The sequence below is a fragment of the Panthera leo genome, chromosome A3 (genome assembly GCF_018350215.1).
Source record: "Panthera leo isolate Ple1 chromosome A3, P.leo_Ple1_pat1.1, whole genome shotgun sequence".
Lineage (NCBI taxonomy): Eukaryota > Metazoa > Chordata > Mammalia > Carnivora > Felidae > Panthera > Panthera leo.
Window position 1 is genome coordinate 108,103,446 of NC_056681.1, and position 21,183 is coordinate 108,124,628.

At 43.6% G+C, this 21,183-nt stretch overlaps 1 protein-coding gene and 1 pseudogene across 3 annotated transcripts in view; both read left to right on the forward strand.

Moving 5' to 3' along the window:
- Positions 1-6,364: 6,364 nt before the first annotated feature.
- The window catches only part of SOS1 (SOS Ras/Rac guanine nucleotide exchange factor 1), a 149,797-nt gene continuing 134,978 nt past the window's right edge, over positions 6,365-21,183 (forward strand). Inside the window, exon 1 of one of the 3 annotated variants that reach the window (XM_042933187.1) lies at positions 6,365-6,382. In XM_042933187.1, coding sequence (XP_042789121.1) covers positions 6,380-6,382 — 3 coding nt within the window. In that variant the 5' untranslated portion in view covers positions 6,365-6,379. Of the gene's footprint in view, positions 6,383-8,123; positions 8,470-21,183 lie in introns of those variants that run through there. The other 2 variants (XM_042933185.1, XM_042933186.1) reach the window with 2 other exon arrangements.
- On the forward strand, positions 13,421-14,429 carry LOC122216396 (annotated as a pseudogene).

Here is a 21,183-nt window from a genome sequence, read left to right on the forward strand (position 1 = left end):
GGTTTTCAAAAAGAACTTTTTCTTCAGAAGAAAGTTTCTGAAACTATTTGGAAACTTTTTTGTTAAAAAGTGTATATTTGTGGGGCGCCTGGGTGGCTCAGTCGGTTAAGCGTCCGACTTAAGCTCAGGTCACGATCTCGCGGTCCGTGAGTTTGAGCCCCGCATCGGGCTCTGGGCTGATGGCTCAGAGCCTGGAGCCTGCTTCCGATTCTGTGTCTCCCTCTCTCTCTGCCCCTTCCCCGTTCATGCTCTGTCTCTCTCTGGCTCAAAAATAAATAAACGTTAAAAAAAATTAAAAAGAATCTATATTTGTGCTTGCTTGTGTTTGCATGGAGAATCTCTGGCGCAATAAATAGTAATGAAAACTGTTACCTGTTAGGGAATGGGGGAGAAAGAACCACTGCAGCTTGTGGCCAGGGTGGAAAAGACGCTTTTTGAATCGTGTGAATATATCACTTATTTGGAACTTAAAATGCCAAATGATTTTAAAAAATAACCTTTGCGTATCTTTCAATTACATATCGTGGTTCATCATATTCAGATATCGAACTCCCCGTACAGCAGGTGCTTGGCTGATGGGGTTCCTCTGGACATAAATTATACAAGTTGTTACAATAGATATTAAGTAATTTGCTTAAGGCAACAAAGAGCAATAAAGGACTGAGTTGGTTAACCTGAGTAGCTCTTATCTCTCCTCCGTTGCTCCTCTAACCATTATTACCTGAGACTGAGAAGCTTTGGAGATGTTAGCCTTTTGTTGATGGCGAGAGGAGAAAAAAACTGGCAGTCAGTACAGATGCTTCATAATGGTTTGTCTTTATGATTTTTTAATGATTTATTTGTTTGTTTGTTTGTTTAGAGCAAGAGCGAGTTGGGGAGAGGCAGAGAGAGAATCCCAGGCAGGCTCCTCGATATCAGTGCAGAGCCGAATGCGGGGCTCAGTCTCACAAACCGTGAGATCATGACCTGAGCCAAAATCAAAAGTCAGATGCTTAACCGACAGAGGCACCCAGGTGCCCCTGGTTTGTCTTTAAACTGCTGCTTACTTGTGCTTACTTCTAGCCCCTTCCAACTCTGATCTATACTCATGAGCAGGTAGTTTTTATTTCGTAAGTGCGTTTCTGAGTCTGTCACCATCCTGTTCAGAATTGTCTATAAATTCGCTTTGCTCTCTCTATATTGGTCCTTTGTGGCCTATCATGCCTCCTTGGCGTGTAGCATGTATTTATAACATATCATACATACAAAAAGGGGCATATGTGTGTAAATTTTTAAACAATAAGACAAATATCTGCGTATATATAACTCAGGTTAGAAATAGAACTTTACATGGGGTGGCTGGGTGGCTCAGTTGGTTAGGTGTCTGACTTAAGCTCAGGTCACGATCTCAGGGTTCATGAATTCGAGCCCCGTACTGAGCTCTGTGCTGACAGCTCAGAGCCTGAAGCCTGCTTCAGATTCTGTGTCTCCCTCTCTCTCTGCCCCTCCCCTGCCCTTGCTCTGTGTCTCTGTCTCTCAAAAATAAATATTTTTTAAAATTTGAAAAAAAGAAAGAGAATATTACCAGTTTCTCAATAAGTCCTTGTATAAAACCTTCCCAATTACAAACACTGTTCTATACTCTTTTTTCCTACAATTAACAATATATCTTAAAGTCTCTTCATATCTGTACATCTCTCATAACTACCTTTATGAATTAGGTATTAATTTAATATTGTGCTATAATTTTGCACTTGTGTATGTATCCATAAAAATATTAGTTTTCCAATATCGCTTAACATATTACCCTGAACTTAGTGGTTTAAAACAACATATATTTATTATCTCACAGTTTTTGAGAATCAAGAATTTAGAAATGGATTATTTGAGTGGTTCTGGCTCAGAATCTCTGAAAATTTGCCGTCAAAATATTAAACAGGTTCCAGTTATCTGAAGGCCTTACTGGGGTGAGGGATCAGTTTCCAAGATGGTTCATTCATGTGCTGATGGCAGGAGGCCACAGTTTCTTGCAGTGTGGGCTCCTCCATAGGGTTTCTTGATTTCGCTTCCATAACATGGCTACTTCTAGAATGAGAAATTTGAGAGAGAGACAGACTAAAGTCACAATGTTGTTTAAGACTTAGCGTCAGAAGCCGCATATACAATTTTTTCTAAGTCCTATTTTACAGACTGACTATTGAATAGGATTGTCTGTCAGTGTGGGGGTGGTGTCTATACCAGGGCAGGAATAGCAGGAGGTAAGGCTCATTGGGCCATCATGCAGGTTGGGTATCACAAAAAATAACACACAACTCACTTCTACTTATTTTTTGCATTTTATATAATGAATCATAGAGTGGGTAGATTTCTCTCTTTCCCAGTGTTCCCCCCGCCCTCTTCTTTGGAGGTTCACAAGGCACATTTCTATATTATCAGTGTTCTTTTTTTTAATTTTTTTTTAACGTTTATTTATTTTTGAGACAGAGAGAGGCAGAGCATGAACAGGGGAGGGGCAGAGAGAGGGAGACACAGAATCTGAAACAGGCTCCAGGCTCTGAGCCGTCAGCACAGAGCCCAACGCGGAGTTCGAACTCACGGACCGCGAGATCATGACCTGAGTCGAAGTCGGCCGCTTAACCGACTGAGCCACCCAGACGCCCCTCAGTGTTCTTTTTTTAAAGGTTCATCTATGTTGATGCGCGCCTTAGTTTGTTGGGATTGTTATAACAAAATACCATACATGGTGGCTTTCAAACAACAGAAATTTATTTCTCACAGTTCTAGAGACGGGGAAGTCAAATATCAAGGTGCCAACAGGTGACAGCCTGCTTCCGGTTCACAGATAACTGTCTTCTCTCTCCTTCTCACATGGTGGAAACGGTGAGGGACCTCTCTGGGGTCTCTTTTATTTTAGCACTAATCCTATACATGAAGGTTCCACCCTCATGATCTACTCACTTCCCCAAAATCCCACCTCCAAATACCATCACAATGGAGATTAAGATTCAACATACAAATTTTGAAGAGAACATAAACATTCAGTCTATAGGAATGTTGTATGGCTGTAGTTCATTCATTTTCACAGATGTCTAGTATTCCACAATTTGTTTACCCATTCTACTGTTTACACTCTTACAGTTAAGTGAGGAGTTTTCTCTGGAATATATATACTATGGGAATATATCTATGGTAGTTTATGTAGGACATGCCTATGTTCACCTTTTAAGACACAGTTATCTAAAGTTGTGTATTTGTTTATTTTCACATAGTCATGGATGAGAATTTCAATTGCTTTACATCCTGCCAAAGCTTAGTATTCTGCAACGTTAAAATTTTTGCCAATTCATAGGGGCGCCTGGGTGGCTTGGTCGGTTAAGCGGCCGACTTCGGCTCAGGTCATGATCTCACGGTCCGTGAGTTCGAGCCCCGCGTCGGGCTCTGTGCTGACAGCTCAGAGCCTGGAGCCTGTTTCAGATTCTGTGTCTCTCTCTCTCTCTCTGACCCTCCCCCATTCATGCTCTGTCTCTCTCTGTCTCAAAAATAAATAAACGTTAAAAAAAAATTAAAAAAAATTTTTTGCCGATTCAATGGCTATGACATAGTATTTCACTGTGGTTTTAACTTCACATTTCCTGATTGGTAATGAAGTGAACATGTAGCCATCGTTAGTTCCTTTAAAGGAAACTACATGTTCTGAATACTAATTCTTTTTTGGTTATGTGAGTTGCAACTACTCTCTCCTACTTAACTTAGGCTTGTCCTTTCACTTTTTTTTTAAAAAAGTAAACTGAAGGCCCAATATGGGGCTCACACTCATGACCTGACTCGGAGATCAAGAGTCATATTCTCTACCAACTGAGCCAGCCAGGCAGCCCTTGCCCTTTCACTTTTTAATGTTACGTTTGATTTACAGAAGTTCTTAATTTTAATGAAGTCAAATTTATCAAACCTTAAATTTATGGTTTGTGTTTTTGTGTCTTATTTAAGAAATCTTTTCCTATGATGAGCTTATGAAGATATTCCATATTTCCTTCTCACAATTTTATAGTTTTGTTTTTTATGTTTAAAAAGTTTCATCCACGTGGGATTGTTTTGTGCCGGGTATGAGTTGGGGGTAGAATTTCATTTTTTCTATATGTATTTGTCAATTGCCCATATTTCATTTATTGAACAGTAATATCCCTTCCCCAATCATCTGCAATGGTTGCTGTGTCATAAATCAAGTTTCTATATATATTTGGCCCTTTATTGATCCATTGGTTTGCTGTCTGTTCCTGTGCTGACACCACATAGTTTTAATTACTCTAGCTGTGTAATAAGTCTTCATGTCTGGTATGTTTTCCTACCTTTTGTTTGATAGAAGAACTAGGGTTTTGTTTTGTTTGTTATTCCATATACATTTTAGAATCAGTTAATCAAGTTTCATGGCAAACTCTGTTGGGAATTTGATTGAAGTTGCCTGGGACTGGGAAGCAATCGGTTTACGGTGCCATAGACTCTAACTTGAATCAGCTGTAAAGAGATTTTTGTAGAACAACTGGACTCCGTGGAAATCTTTCAAAAACAAGTGCCAGGAACAGTCCCATAGATCTTAGAGACCTTTCGACCATTTCTTCTAATTGTACCTACCTTGCTCCCCACCATCTTTGCAAGAGAGAGAGAGAGGGAGAGGGAGAGAGAGAGAGATGGAAACGGAGGACATCCAAGTTGTAACTGAAGGTGATAAAAGGTGGGTATCCAGCAGTTTTATCAGCCACTATTTTCTCTGCTGTATTTTCTAAGGACATACTATTTGGAGAAGTGGGATTGAAAGTAAGGGCTGGGAAGAAAGGGTGAGTTGAAGCATAAAGGGAGGATATGCTCCTGAAACTGCTGTTTCTTATGCCTAGTGGGTTCTAAAGTTTGAGGGGGAAGAGTCCTGAATGGGGGCTAGGAAAGACTTCAGAGAAAAGGTGGCATTTGCGCTGGAACAACAGCGTGGAAAAGAGTTCCTTGGTGGGTGCCCATATGGGAGATGGGGTGAAGCTGTGACAGGAGGGACTGAAAAGAAAAACGGTTATGGACACGCCAGGCGGACGGAGCAGCATAGGCAGGAAACAAGAGAAAAGGATGGGTTAATAGGAGGCAACAGTTCACTTTAAGTGAGATAGAGCTGGAAAGATAAGGAATAGCCTGATTGTGCAAGGTCCTGATGAATACAGAGCTAAGGACTTCGGACTTTATCCTGGGAGGGCAGTGAAGGCTCTTGAACAGGAGAGTAACCGGACCTGAAATTTGCTTCGGGAAGACAATTGTGGCCACAGCGAGGAAGGGAACCCTGTGGCTGCGTCCGGAGGCGCAGGGCAAAGAGCACTGCCGCCTGCAGGGGGCGCGCCGCTGGACCCGACACCCTCCCCGCCCCCTGCTCCGCTGCCCCGCTCCCGTCGCGACACTCTCGGAACTCGGCTAGCACGCCTGGACGCGTCCCACTCGGGCCTCGGCTGGTTCGTCTGGACGCGCCCCTGTGCGTCACGTCCGCTCTGGCACTAGGCTTGTTAGCGCCGAGGAGGGGAGCGAAGGGAGCTTTTGCGCCTGCGCCGCCGCCAGCCACTGTCGGCGGTTAACGCTGAGGGCCCCGGGAGTTTTCACGTCTCCACTAGGGCGTTTTTGAGTCCGCCACGGTTGTCTATAATGGCTGCACGCCCATAGGTGTTTTGTGCCAAGAGATACAACCAAATGGCACAGAGGGGCTCGATTGCTCCCCGACCTTAGCGGTGCCGAGCCCAGGTCTCTCAGCTGAAAAGCGTCGAGCCTCTCCACTGCAATTTTCCTCCAGCTGCTTGGTCTCAGTTTGCGGCCCAAATGTCCAAACTAGTGAAAACCTGTCCCGGCTGCTAAGCATGCCCATGACGGGCTGTAATCCCTGTTTCTTAGGGCTTGTTTACCTCTGCAGTCAAATCAGAGGCTTCCAAGTTGTCAGGGATCTCGGAGGTCAACAAGTCCAGCCTGTTAACCCCGACGTCCCAAGTGAATGAATGTACCGTTTTCATCCGCACAGCCCCGCTTCCTGGGACAACTGTGATTAGCTTGTCTTGAACATCTATTGTGTACCAAGTACTGTAGGTCCTGGGGATGTAATGATGAAGTAGGTTGATCTCTTGCAGTATATTCTAGTGGCCGTGATGATGCTAGCAAGGGACTAACCAAGGTTTATGGTAACAACATATAGGTGGGAATTTAGCGTGATCAGAGAAAGCCTCTTGGAGGTGGTGACGTTTCTAACCAGCCAAGTGAACAGTTAGGAGCAGAGTGAGTTTCAGGCTGAGGGAAGAGCAAAGAACCTGCGCAGGAAAGAGGTTGCTGTTTTCTAGGAACAGACAGAAGGCCACTGTGACTGGAGTGTGGTGAGACAAGGTTGAGAATGGTAAGAAAAGGTTGAGAATGTAAACAGCCAAATGCAGGCTTTGTGGGTCTCACCAATTGTGAGATCATGACCTGAGCCTAGATCAATAGTCAGATGCTTCACTGACTGAGCCACCCAGCCACCCCTACATATCATACGATTTTTTCTATATTAATCCTTTGATATCAGATTTTTGAAGATGGCTGACATGAGAGTCCCTTTCCTCCGAGACCCCCTTCTCCTACCCTAACTCCACTCAAAGCTATGGTTCCTCTATCTCATCTTACCCAGAGGGTGTATGGATGATTTTCAAAATGCCATTCTAAATACTTTGAAAGTGTGAAGGATATTAAAATGTAAACCATGTGTGTACATTTTAAAAGGGAAGGACCTAAGACTTTTATTATGAGATTTGTAAAGAGATCTTGTAGAGATTAAGAACCACTGCTTAAACATTTTTCATCCACGTGATCCTGGTTATTGTTCTCTGAAATAGCTGAACAATATCAGCTTCAACCAAGGCTAATTCTCTAAGCTGTCTCCTCATCTGTTAAATGAAAACAATAGGATTCTATGACTATTAAATGAGATTATGCTCAAAAAGTGCTTAATGGTAAACCATGAGGGCCAGCTGCACCGTACCACTGAGATGAACAATTTGTAGATAATGCTCATTTAGCACTCCTCAAACATTCACTAAGTGTCTATTCTGTGTAGAGCCCTTAGTGAAAAAGATCTGCCTTCCAGGAGTTTGCTATCTATTTGAAAGAGCCTGGAGAGATTACAAAACAGATAAACTAAATGCCCTTAGAGGGACATAAGTAAGGTGCTCAGGGATCTGGGAGCTGCAAGAGAGGTCTCAATTTCCACTGAGGTAAGTGGTTATTGGAGTTCAAATTTAAGTGGGCTTGAGAGATGAACATACTGAATTTGAAACGCACAAAATCTATACTGCAGGTACGCATTTTATTCTTGGTGATGTGGAAAGACTAATCGGAAACACTGCAATCGTTTCTATTACCGGACAAATATTGAGTAGTAGGTTTCGTTAGAAAGGCACCTATCTTTTGTCCAGTCTGTTTACTATACATTGCATGCTCTGGGCAGTTCTTATCTTCGTGTTCAGGAACAAAGTACACACATACACGCCCCTTTCCGAAACTACAGGCCCAGAGACGCCAAAAGAGAGGTGGGATTCCTCGCGGCCCAACCACACAATGGGGGCCGCTTCCCCATAGCTCGCACCCCACCCGGAAGGCCCGGGTTCGACTTCTTGGGGCCCTTTCGCTCCTCCCCTGCAGTCCTCCGGGGCGCCCTTCTCGCTCGCGCTTCCCTCCTCCTTCGCTGGGGAGCAGGAAAACCCGGAGCGAACCGGCCCTGCTCGGCAGCGCATGCTCAGTAGCCAGCAGGTTCAGTTCGCTAGTAGGAAGCTCGAGCGCTACACCGGCGTCGGCGGCGGCCGCGGCGGCACCTCCGGGCAGCCAGATCCTCCAACGACGACCTCGGGCCTTTCCCCTCCCCCGCTATCCCCCGGCCCCGCTCCGCCTCGGGCCGCTCGCGTTTCGGGGTCGCCGCTGCGCGGAGCGGGCTCCGCGGCCGGAGCGTCCCTCCGCACGCCCTCCCCCAGCCGCCGGCTCCGCCGCGGGGCCAGGCCGGGCCCGGGAGCGTAGCCCCGGCGGGCGGCGGCCGCGGCGGAGGGCAGCCCGGGGCGGCGCCGGCGGGCCGGGAAGGGGGGGGGGGGCCCGGCCCCGGGGCGGTGGTGCGGGATGCCGCCGCCGCCGCCTCCGGGCTGCGTTCGCTCTCCGCGGCTGGTGCCCGTGTCGGGTGGGTGGCCGGGCGCGAGCCTCGCCCCTCAGCCCCCTCTCCAGGGCTAGCCCGGCCGCGCGGCGCCCCGAGGGGGCCGGGCCGTCCGGTGGGGCCGCGGCCCTGTTCGGTGCTGCGAGCTCGCCCTCTCGCGGCTCCCCGGCCCGGCCGCCGCCGCCGCCGCCCCTCTCCCCGCCCAGAGGCGCCCCGGGGGCACCATGCAGGCGCAGCAGCTGCCGTACGAGTTTTTCAGCGAGGAGAACGCACCCAAGTGGCGGGGGCTGCTGGTGCCGGCGCTGAAAAAGGTGAGGAGCGCGCGGGACCCCCGCTTCCCGGCTTGCAGCCCCCGCTAGGGCGCGGGGCCGGGGCGGTGGAAGGGCTGGGGAGGCGGGGCGCGCGCAAGGCCGTCTTTCTTCCCGGTCTCGCCGCCTTCCAGAAAGGACCGCGCACGCTGAGAGGTTCCCCCACACTCGCTGGCTCCGTGTTGACATTCACCCGGTGTGTGGGAAGGCCGCGGCAAGCCAGGCAGAGTTTGTCCGAATAAAACAGCCTCCCGAGAGGTTAATGTCCTGTCTCTGATTCCGAGACGAGAGTTGGAGGAGGCTCAGTTTTCAGTGGAGGTCACAGCAGGCCACTTTTCCGCCTTCTCGGTCTTACCCTGGAGCTGCTGTCAGCCTCCGGTTTTAGGTGTCCAGTATGCTGGTTTTAGTGGGCTCAAGAATGCTCTAGCCATAATGCTTGCTCTAAGTAATTGCAGAGCTCGCTTGCCAGCGGGAACACGGCCTGCTTTGCTCGCCCTGTGTAATCGCTCTTCATTCCCCTGAATTCCCCCACTCCTCCGATTAACAGGGGCGGATGCACATGCCACTTTTGTTGTTGTTGTTTAGAGTCTTGGTACTATCTTTCGGGCTGTTGATTGGAATTTTTAACCTTTCTCTGTGTCTTCAGGTTTGCCACCTTGTTATCTAAAGTTGTATGCTCCATGATCTTTGCTTTTAAACGTTTTAGTAGCATTAGGAAATGTTGCTACATTTTAAAAGCTTCTAAAGCAACATTGTGAGTTAGTAAATACATTACAACACTAGAAACTGTGTTTGAAGATAAAAACAATCCTTGTTTTTTGTTTCCCTTTTACCTTTTCTGTGGAGATTGCTTTAGTCTCGGAGTGTTTCTGAAGTCCAATATGTTGTTGCTCAAAGAACGTTTTATGTTATTAAAATATATTTTAGCTCCTCCTGAGAGTTGAGATTATGCTGTACCTTTTGTTCTGAACATGTATACTTTGAAAAAAACTGTGTCTTAAAAGGTGCCTGATGTTTCCCAAAGGCCAGCAACTTTTACTTTCCCTTTTGCCCTCCTCCCCCTCCTTGGAGACTTACAGTGGAAACTATTTAGTGTGTTAGCAGAATTTGCTCATTTTTTTCAGGTGTAAGTTACTGACTTTTTCCCTTAAGTGACATCAAACGTCTCCGTGATACTGTTTTCTAAGAAAACCAAAGAGATGCCATCTTCCTTACATACCTTATTCATTAGAAACTCCATCAGGGCTCTCTTTTTACTTTTGCTTTACCTGCAAGCTTGGCGTCTTAGCTTATAATAGGGGAGTAGGAGGTCTCAGTCGTGTCCGAAGCCTGGTCCTGGCAGAGGTGGGAGTGGAGTGGGGAGGAGACCAAGAAATTCTTGCGAACATACAGAAGAACTCAAAACACCATCAGTTTGGGGCTGTTTTGCTTAAGAGCAAACAACTCCTGTTCCAGGGAACCATCAAGACACTCTGTCAGTTGTGAGGGTACTGTCAAGTAGTGGAGAGAGCATTCTAAGAGTTGGCCGACCAGGTCTGACTCTGCCACCCCGGTGCCCCTTGCTGAAATCTGTCTCCAGAAGCATTTTGTTTGGCCGGCACCCTGTTGTTTTACTTTTAATGTAACTAGTTGCCACTATTTAAAAGTGGGAGATGTTAAAATCCGAATTTTCGGCTTTTCTTGAAGAATAGGAGGGCCTTTCCCCATTGGGCAAGACAGTAAACTGCTGGAGCTGAGTAAATGGCTTCCTTCTTTAGACTGGACATGTGTCTCCCATTTGCTAAGGTCCCCTCAGTCCTCTTTGCTTATTTGCAAAAACAGCCTTAACCATATGCAGAGATCCCCTTGCAGGACACAAGTGATGGGAGGAGGTGGGAGCATACACAATCCAGCCGGTAGGTTCTTCTAATTCTTATTTAAGATAGCCACTGGTGATGATTCTGAGCCACCTAAGATGAGGTTGAGAATACAATTTCATATCTGGATGTACTCTTGGGAGCTCAGAACCTGCATTTGCACCTGCCTGCTCTCTTTATCTTGAACTCTTCCTTTAGACTTAATGCACTATTGCAGATGTGCCCAACTTGAGCTCTTTTACCTGAGGCTCTGTTGTCATGTTATTCTCTTCCCCTGGACTGCCCTTTGCCTGGCCTAACACTACTCCTCCTTCTGGACTCACTTGACCTCAGGTGTTTTCTCAAATCCTCAGGGCTGAGTTGGATAGTCTTCATTTTCTTTTAGCACTGAAGCCTAGCACTTAATAATGAATTGTAAGTTCCTATTCACTTGTCTGCCCCATCCCACAACTAGATTAGATGGTCCTTGAGAACAGGAATGATATTTTACCCTCATTTTATCCTTCATGCATACAGTGCCTGACACCTAATAGGAACTTCCGTTGCTTGAATGAATGGGTCGCGGAATACCCAAACTACATCATCTGTCTCCTCCTTCACTGACCATTAAAAAAAAGTCCTCTTGTTGTTTATTTGGTTAAAAACTTTGGAGTCGTCTCGGCATTCTCTCTCTTACATTGCTGCCCAAACCCAGCATGGCCTGTAGGTTTATTCCCCTTTGACACGTTCTTCTAATCTGTTCCCTCCTACTCTTGAGTCCTCTTTCCTTTTTTTTTTTTTTTAACGTTTATTTATTTTTGAGACAGAGAGAGACAGAGCATGAACGGGGGAGGGGCAGAGAGAGAGGGAGACACAGAATTGGAAGCAGGCTCCAGGTTCTGAGCCATCAGCCCAGAGCCCGACGCGGGGCTCGAACTCACGGACCGCGAGATCGTGACCTGAGCTGAAGTCGGACGCTTAACCGACTGAGCCACCCAGGCGCCCCTTGAGTCCTCTTTCCTAGACTACTGTGATAGCACCTTAACTAGTTTACTGCACCTCACCTTTCCCGTATCTATTTTTCAAATTTCAGAAGTTCTAGTACACATCTGAATACGTTGCCCTCTTGCTCAGAACTAACGATATCTTTTGAGGGCACAGGATGCGGTGCACGGTCATTACCAGAGAATTGATGGTGATCAGTGATCTGGCTTCATCCTGCTTTCCTGGCTGGATTGCCCACCATGGTCTTTCATATTCTTTATGCTTCAGCCAGACTGGACTCCTGCTTTTCCTGAATATGCCCAGAGTGTCCCACTACCTCTCTCAGTCTAAGTCCTATCTTGTCTATTGCACAAATATATCATGCTTACTACAAGCATTGCCCTCGGCACTAAGAATAAAAAGGTATGACATCATCCAGAAACGACTAAGTCAGAGCACAGTGGGAAGTGGCAGAGGATGAGTTTGGATAGGAAACTGGTTTCGAGAGAAGTTTTTTAAATGTTAAGCTAAGGAGTTTGAATTTTATCTTGAGGGGATGAAAGTCATTGAGGAATGGGGGAGTAACATCAGATTGGAATTTTAGAAAATTCACTTTGGCCAGAGAATAGAAAATGGATTGGAGAAGAATGAGACCTGAGGTAAGGAGAAAAGTTAGAAGGCTAGTTTAATAGTCCAGTCAAGAGATACTATGCATTTGAATTAAGGATGCATTTGAACTTGGTTGGAAACTTAGGGATGGATTTTGAGAGATGTTTAAAGGTAGAATTGACAGGACCCAGTCACTCCCTCAGTGAGTAGGGCAAGTGGTAAGACAGCAGGAAGAGTCCCTAAGTTCTGGTTTGTGTGCTTTTTGTCAGAACAGACAATGGAGGAGAAGAAGCCGTTGTGATGGAGAGAGTGGCCTAAAGAGATGAGTTTTAGACACGTTGATTTAAAAGTCCTTTTGGCTTATCCAGGTGGACTTGTCAAGCTGGCAGTTGTCATTGGTATCTGCCACCGCAAATTTGGAACTTCCAGGGGTGGAGGTAAAGCCTTAAGAATAAATGAAGCCTTGGAGGCGCCTGGGTGGCTCAGTCGGTTGAGTCGGTTGAGCGTCTGACTTCAGCTTAGGTCATGATCACGTGGTTTGTGAGTTCAAGACCGACATCAGGCTCTGTGCTGACAGCTCAGAGCCTGGAACCTGCTTCAGATTTTGTGTCTCCCTCACTCTGCCCCTCCCCTGCTCGTGCTCTCTCTCTCTCTCTCTCTCTCTCTCTCAAAGAATGAATAAACATCTCTCTCTCAAAGAATAAATAAACGTTAAAAAAAAAAAAGAATAGATGAAGTCTTTATCCATACAAAGACTTATACAAGGATTCTGTTCATGAGAGTTCTCTTCAGCAAAAAAAGAGGAAACAATCCAAATGTCCATTAACAGGTGAAAGAATAAACAAATTGTGAAATAGCCATACATTGGAATACTACTGGGTAATAAAAAGGAATGAATTATTGATACACATGACAATATGATTGAATCTCAAAATAGTTCAGCTGAATGAAAGAAACCAGATCAAAAAAAGAGTATATACTGTATAATTCTATTATATAAAATTCTAGAAATTGCAAACTTACCTACAACGACAAGGAGCAAGTGAGTGGTGGTTTTAGGGGGAGGCTTTTATGTTCATTTGTTGATTGTGCTGATAATTTCACGGATATATACATACATTAAAATTTAGCAGATTTACAACTCAGATATGTGCAATTTGTTGAATGTCAGTTGTACATCAGTGAAGGTGTTAAAAGTAGATAAAGCCACCTACTGAAAATTAGAGGTAAGACTGAAGTAGGGCTGTCATTAGACCTGGTTGGGGAGGGGGAGGAGTGGGCAATAGTGTGTAGGAGAAGAGCAGGGGAAGGAGTGATTCAAGGGGATGAAGAAGGAAGAAGTTGGAGGGGAGCCTGGGGGGCTCAGTCGGTTAAGTGTCAGACTTTTGGCTTCGGCTCAGGTCATGATCTCATAGTTCATGGGATCAAACCCCACATCACGCTCTGTGCTGACAATGTGAAGCCTGCTTGTCCCCTTCTCTCTGCCCATCCCCTCACTCTCTATCCCTCTCTCTCTCTCTCTCTCTCTCAAAATAAACACTTTAAAACAAAACAAAAAAAAACCCTATGTTTAAAAAATCAAAGAAAGAAGGAGTTGGAGTAGAGACTCCTCAGTCCTGGGCCTTGTGGTTTTGTTTTTCTCTTCTGGACCTGAGGCTTCTGCCAAAATTATTTCTCTGTTGGATCCTTGGTCAGGCCAAGAGACATCAGATCTTGATCCCCCTCTTCGTATTTATTGTACGTCTTGTACCTGGCATTATTCATTCCAGGTGTCAGTTGAGATAGGAAGTATAACCCAGAGCCTGGAACAAACTGGGTCCCAGTGATCAATACAGGGTCTACTCAGTGAATGTAGATACAGCAAGCTGAAGAAAGGAGGTCCAGACTTCTAAATTAAATGTTTCACGGGGCTCCTGGCTGGCTCAGTGAGTATTATGCTACCTTGATCTCAGGGTTGTGAGTTCAAGCCCCATGTAGGTTGTAGAGATTACTTAAAAACAAAACCTTAAATCTAAAATCTTAAATTAATTAATTAAATGTTTCACTGTAAAGTTGCTTAGAGTGAAGTTCTTCCAGAAGCCATCCACACAGTTTTCCACTTATCCGGGAAATACTTCTTTTCTAAATGCACAAAATCGTGTTGGTATGTTTTGTTGGTGTTTATATTGATTAACTGGTATCTGCAACTTTGTATATATCATTATTTAATGCTGAAACTCTGCTCTGAACTTTATAACTAGGGCATAGGAAGTAAACTATGAGAATTTGAAGGGGAAATATAAAAAGAAGGAAGGAGTCAGGTAAAAAGTATGAGACCCTAGTGTCTGAGAAGCCGAGAAAGTAAGGAGCTGCAAGAAGAGTCGTTAAGTGCGTCAGGCTACGGATAAGTGAGGTAAGGTGCTTGAAAATGTTAGATTTGACAGCTAAGGGGTCACTTCCGTCTGAGCGGTTTCAGTGTGGATAGATGACGGAAGAACATGGAAAGACAATAGCAAGGTAGCAAGGACAGATGACTTCTGCCGCCCTGCCCCCCCCCCCCCCCCCCCCGCCACTCTCCAGATTACTATGGTGTTTGTTTTTTTTTTTTTTTCCAGAAGCTTGGAAATGAAAAGAGATACTGCTGTGGCAAGAAAGGGATTCAAGCTTGGGGAGGCTTTTTATTTGAAGGTGATGGAAACTTGTATATGTTAGGAGTCTTTGGGGCAGGAGCTGGTAGAGAGTGCTGGTGAAGATACTGAACAATGAGGAGATGAGTAGCCCAGGAACACAAGTAATGGGATTTGTCTTGAACTGTTTGCCAGGTACTATTTTAAGTACTCACATGTGTTTTCTAATTCTCATTGGATACTATTATTGCTTCCATTTTACAAGAGAGAAAACTGAGGTTTAGAAAGAGTAATTTGGTTAGAGAGTCTGCAGTTTTAAATACTATGCTATGCTACCTCTAGCAGGGCATCTTTGATGGCATCTTTTTTTCCTGAGATGGGAGGGAAAGAGACAAATAAGGGTTTGTAGGTTGGGCAGCAGGGAGTTCACGTTAGGTATCCTCTATTTTCTTAACGAAATGAATAGCAAGATTCTCTACATAGAGCGAGGAAAGAGAAATGAGTAAGGAGTTTAAGAAGCATGGTGAAGTTTTGAAATTGCTGTTTTGGAGCGTGGAGAAGGAGCCAACCAGTGAATCAGAAAGAACTTGCTGAGCAGTGCAGAGTGTGAAGACCATAAATTTGGAGGCACATTCATTGGTCTGGTGGTTGTGAGATTTCCTCCAGCAGCACTCATCGGTTCAGGTGAATGGTCACAGAAGGAGAGTTGATTGCAGGTGGCTGCAGTAGAGACTAAGAGGATAGCAATATTTCAGGTGATAGAAAGTAAAGCTGTAAGATGGGTTATGGGGGTATAGATGAAGGCTCCGTGGATTAGAAATCTTTGATGAGTTGGAGGAGGAGGGTAGCGAGAGCAGACAGGGGATTATGATTGGAGATCATCATAATAATTTAGGGTTTTAAGATTCCAGAAATGAAAGAAATAAGACAATTGGGAGCTCTGGAGTTAGTGTATTGAATGATGGATTGGTGTATTACATATATGGGTGATGACGAGGTCCACAAGGATTATGGCACATGTCATAGTGGAAAGGAAGACTGTAATCCAGCAATGGCAGTGAGATCCAGAAATCACAGCAGTGAGGATGCTTCATCCAAATAATAAAAGTGGCAACTACTCCCTGTTCCCCATAATGTATTTTGTATCACAGCTTTGGGTAGAATAGGAAAAAATGTTGCACTTCATTTTAGAGTGTTTTTGTCTTGTGATTAAGTTGTTTTTTTTTTTTTTTTTTAACCCAATGTTTTATTATGGGAAGTTTCAAATATGCAAAAAAGTTGAAAGAATTATTCATTAAAACACCTGTGTACCCATCACCTAGATTCTGTAATTTACATTTACTATGTTTGTTTTATCGCATGCCTATCCATCCCTGCCTCCCTCCATCCACCAATCCATCTTATGTTTTGACGCATTTCAAAGTAAGTGGCAGACATCAGTACATTTTACCTCCAAACATTGCAACATGCATGTCATTAAGTAGAGTTCAGTATTTGTTTACAGTTCTTTTTGGTTTTTAGGTAAAAACCTAAAATTAAGTAAAATTTATGTACAGTGGAATACACAAATGTTAATTGTACCATTTAATGAGTTTTGACAAACAAATACAACTCAAACCTCTATCAAGATAACGAACATTACCATCACTCCTGAAATTTACCTCCTGTGCCTTCTCAGTCAATCCCTGTAACCATTGTTCTGATCTTTTATCATCCTACCATAGATTATTAATCTTACCTATTCTAGAACATCATATTAATAGAGTCATATAGTATATAATTTTTGTAAGGCTTTGAGGTTGTGTTTCTTAGGAATTCAGTTCTTTTTTCCATCATAGGACTATGTCAGAGTTTGTTTATCAAGTGGCTGGATACCTAGGAGGTTTCCAGTTTGGGGCTATTATACATAAAGCTTCCATGAATGTTCTTATTATACAAGTCTTTTTGTAGGCCTGTGTTTTCATTTCTCTTGTGTAAATATTAAGAGAAATGGCTCATAGAGTGTTTAGTCTTATAAGAAACTGCCAGACCTTTTCTCAAATTGGTTGTACCTTTAATATTCCCGCAACAATGTATGAGAGTTCCAGTTGTTCCACATCTTTGCCAGTATTTGTTGTTATTAGTCTTTAATTTTAGTCACTGTGGTGGGTTTGTAGTGGTATCTCACTGTGGTTTCAATTTGCATTATCCCGGTGATTAATGATATTGAACACTTTCTCATGTTCTTATTGGCCATTTTGTATCTTTCTTTGGGCAGTGTCTGCATAAATCTGTTGCCCATTTTAAATTTTGCGTTCTTTTTAGTATTGCATTGTAAGAGTTCTTTATATATCATGGGTAACTGTTCTTTATCAGAAAAATGTTTTATGAATATTTTCTTCCAGCCTGTGGCTTGTCTATTCATTCTCCTAATGGTGTTTTTTGATGAACAGAGTTTTTAATATTGATGGAGTCAAATTTATTAGTTTGTTTTTTTTTAAGGTTATTGCTCTCTGTATTTGAGAACCTCTTGCCTGCCACCAAGCCATGAAGATACTCTCCTAATGCTGTGTTCTAAAAACTTTATAGAAAAGTTTTTACATAATCTGTGGTCCATTTCAGATTAATTATTGTGTATAATATAAAGTGGGAATTGAGACTCATTTTTTAGGCTGATATCTAGTTATTTCAGAACTATATGTTGAAATACAGGTGTCTGGGTGGCTCAGACGGTTGAGTGTCCAATTTTGGCTCAGGTCATGATCTCGTGATTCATGAATTCAATACCTGCATCAGGCTCTGTGCTGACAGCTTGGAGCCTGGAGCCTGCTTCAGATTCTGTGCCTCCCACTCTCTCTCTGCTCTTCCCCACTCGTGCTTTGTCTCTCCCTCAAAAATAAACATAAAAAAAATTATATGTTGAGATTTCTCTTTCCCTGTTGACTGTGATGTTTTTATGAAAATTAAATGAATAAGTATTGTATATATTTATGTAAATATATATACAAACATCTCCATTCTATCCCACTGATCTGTTTATCTTTACACCAGTACCACACTATTGGTTACTGTAGATTTATACTGAGTCTTGAAGTTAGGTAGTATAAGTCCTCCAATTTTTGGTTTTCTTTTAAAATCTTGTTTTAGCATTTCTAGGTTTGGATTTCACTATAAATTTTGAACCAGCTGTCAATTTCTACCAAAAAATCTTGCTGAGATTTTGATTGTGATTGCATTGAATCTATAGATCACTAGGGAGAATTTGTATCTTAACAATATTAAATCTTTGGACTCGTGAACATGGTGTATCTCTCCATTTATTTAGACTTATTAATTTCTGTCAGCAACTCTTTGTAGTTTTCAGTGTAAAAGCCTTACATGTCTGGTTGAGTTTAACCCTAAATAGTTTGTTTTTTAATTTTATTGTAAATTGTTTTAGAATTTTATTTTCTAATTGTCACAAATATGCGAACATAAAGCTGCTTTTTGTATATTGAACTTGTATCCTTTGATTTTGCTGGTAGTTGCAGATTCCACAGAATTTTCTACATTATTATGTCATGTGCTACTACAGATAATCAGATATTTGTTTTTCTTGCCTTATTTTACTGACTAGGTCCTCCATTAAATGTTAAATGAAAGTAGTGAGAGTGGTCATCTGTTTCTGTGGCTGAGTTTTACAGCAGAGGAAGTGGGTCCTTAGGCAGACTGCTCAAGATCTTATAACTAATAAGGAATAGAATCAGGATTTGAACCTGAATCTGTCTGGCTTCAAAGACCACTCTTTGTACTGTACTGTATTGCTTCCTTTGAGTAGGCAGTATAATATAGTACAGTAGTGTTTTCATTATCTTGCACCTTAGATTTTAGGGAAGAAGTACCTTAGGATAGAGGAGGTTGACTGAAGCTTCGAAACCTTTTGCTTTAAGCTGAGAAGCTTGGCCCTTTTACATATTAGGGCTCTGCATAGGATTACATTTGAAAAAATGGTTCTGCTGCATAAAAAAGTAAGACTTTTAAAGGCACTAGTTAATGGAAAATCAGTATAGACCATAGAGGAATGGGCTGAGAAATGTCTTGGTGGCATTAGGTAGCTTGGAGACTGTCCTGTGTGCTTCTGTTCGGGAGTGACAGGAGTGATGTTTTAAGTAGCAGTGGGAGTTAACCAGGTGAGGATGAGGAAGAAGTGTGTTCAAAGATTTATGGTGGCTTGGAGTTCATGAGGAGCTGAGCATTTTAGAAATTCTGAGTAGGTGGGAGTCTGAAGCGTGGGGCCAGATCTTGTGAGCAGTGGGGAAGGCCAGTTAGGGTGGGATAATGGTGGTTTTGACTAGGGCAATAGCTGTGGGCATACAGCTGTGGGATAGATTTTTAGATGTAAAAGTAGATTGATGATTGAATGACAGAGTAGTAAGAGAGGAGTCAAAACTGATTCCTATGTTTCTGGCTTAAGGGTCTAAGTGGTAGTGGGATGAAAGAGGAAATACTGGGGGAGGAGCACGTTAGGAGGAGAACTAAGAAGCCTCCAGTTCTCTGGGAATGAGAGGATGTGAGAGAATTATGATGGGAGGGATTTACACTTTGGGGGAGGGGAGGAACCAAGTATGGCAAGCATGGAAAGTGTCTTTGTTGGACTGCTCTCAGGAATGAAGGCTCTGACAATGTCTTTCAAAGTACATTTCAAATACCATTTTCTCCACAAAGGCTTTCTACTACAACCCCATCCCCTAAGTAGAATGTATCTCTTAATTTACTTAGTGCTTTATATGTCAGTTTTAGTACTTAATGATAGTCTGTCCTTCAAAGTTTGATCTGTGGCTTCTCTTTCTCTATACTGGGAGTTCCTTGAAGGTAAGAATAGGGTCCTACTCACCTTTATATTCCCTATAATGCTTAGCATATTTCTCACATATAGCAAGCAGGTGCTCAGGACCTTTTGTTGAATTGCATGTGGTTCTGAGCCTGTCCCCTCAAGAATATACTACTAATGAGCTTGTTGGGTGTTAGCTGAGATCTTCAACTTCAAAAGGCATTGGAATTGCCATGTTCAGTGTATTCCATTTTAGCACATAGGTAAGCAAATACTATATTTTAGAAATAACTCATTTTAAATGGCTAGATTATTTTTTTAGGTTTATTTTTGAGAGTGAGGGTGAGAGAGAGAGCACATGTGCACGAGCAGGGGAGGGGCAGAGAGAGAGGAGACAGAGAAGCCTAAGCAGGCTCCACACGCTGACAACACAGAGCCCCTTGTGGGGCCCAAACTCACAAACCATGAGATCATGACCTGAACAAAATCAAGAGTCAGGCACTCAACCGACTGAGCCACCCAGGCACCCCTTAAATGGCTAGTTTTTTAAAAAGTGTGCAATGCAAGGGAGAAGCAGATGCCAAGGTGGGGTTGGGTATACAAGAAATGTATTAGCAGTGCTTGTGAGAGAAAATGGGGAAGGAGTCAAGGAGAGTCTTGAGACTGTAATGCAAGTCTGACTCCCAAGTGAAGGAGAGAGGTAAGGGAGGAAGGAACTTGGGGTGAAAGTGTCTTACACTGCAGTGCAGTTCTAAGGAAAGTTCACCCAGGTCTCAGGAAGTTCTTGAGTGAAAGTTGCGGGTCACAGGAATTCCTCATCCCCCAGGAAGAGGCCTGGCTTAGTATGCGTGCCGTGCTCGGTCCTTGACGGGGCGGGGGGGGGGGGGGGGGGGGGGGGGGGGGGGGGGTTGGGGGCAGCCTGGGAGAAGCAGAGCCTCTGCACAAACACAGTGATGGATTTCATAGTGCAGCAGCTGGAGTCTGAGGTCTGAGAGACTCATTCTCAGAGCCAGCCAGGGTCACCTCTGAGGCTATCGATGGCCTGATTCAGGATAATACGGTTACAGACTTCCTCCACTGAAAGTGGATAATTTGTTCCTCCCAAATCCCTTAATGCTTTCAAAAAAGATATCTTAGGTTGAGTTCTGAAAGTCACAAGTTCATTATTGCTGATATTAACAGTGCACAGTTTGCTTTAGTAGTTACCAAATAAAGTTTGCCTTTCATATTCAAGTTTATTTCATAATTAACCCTTTGATGTACAAAACCCACAAACAAAGCAGTAAAGGCAAAAGAAAACAATGCAAATGATACCCATGTTATTACTACGTGAGCTAGTGAACTCAGAGCACTTCGGCACTACCTTGAGTAGTCCAGCTCTCTGGCCATGAAGGTGACTACTTGTTGATTTTTCTTTCCAGGCTGGGCTATCTTGGAGGCAGACAAACACAAATCAGTAAAGAAATTCCTCATGAAGTCTGGTAACTTAATTTCTGGTACCATAAATTCTGGGAACTTCCCACTGGAGTTGAGGATAGGAGTATACATAAGTGAAAAGTAATTTGAAGTTTTGGTTTTATGGACTCTAAATTACTTAGATATTATTTTTAAAATAGATACTTTAAAACTGTAATGGGTACCTGGGTGGCTCAGTCGGTTAAGCGTCTGACTCTTGATTTCGGCTCAGGTCGTGATCTCACAGTTTGTGAGATCGAGCCTTGCTTTGTGCTTTGAGCTGATGGCGCGGAGCCTGCTTGGAATTTTCCCCTCTCTCCCTCTCTCTGCCCCTACTCTGCATGCTTGCTCTCTCTGAAAATAAATAAACTAAAAAAAAGTGTAACAGGAATATGATTTCAAAAAAGTTTCTTTAATGTTGCTTTCATGCTGCTGATTT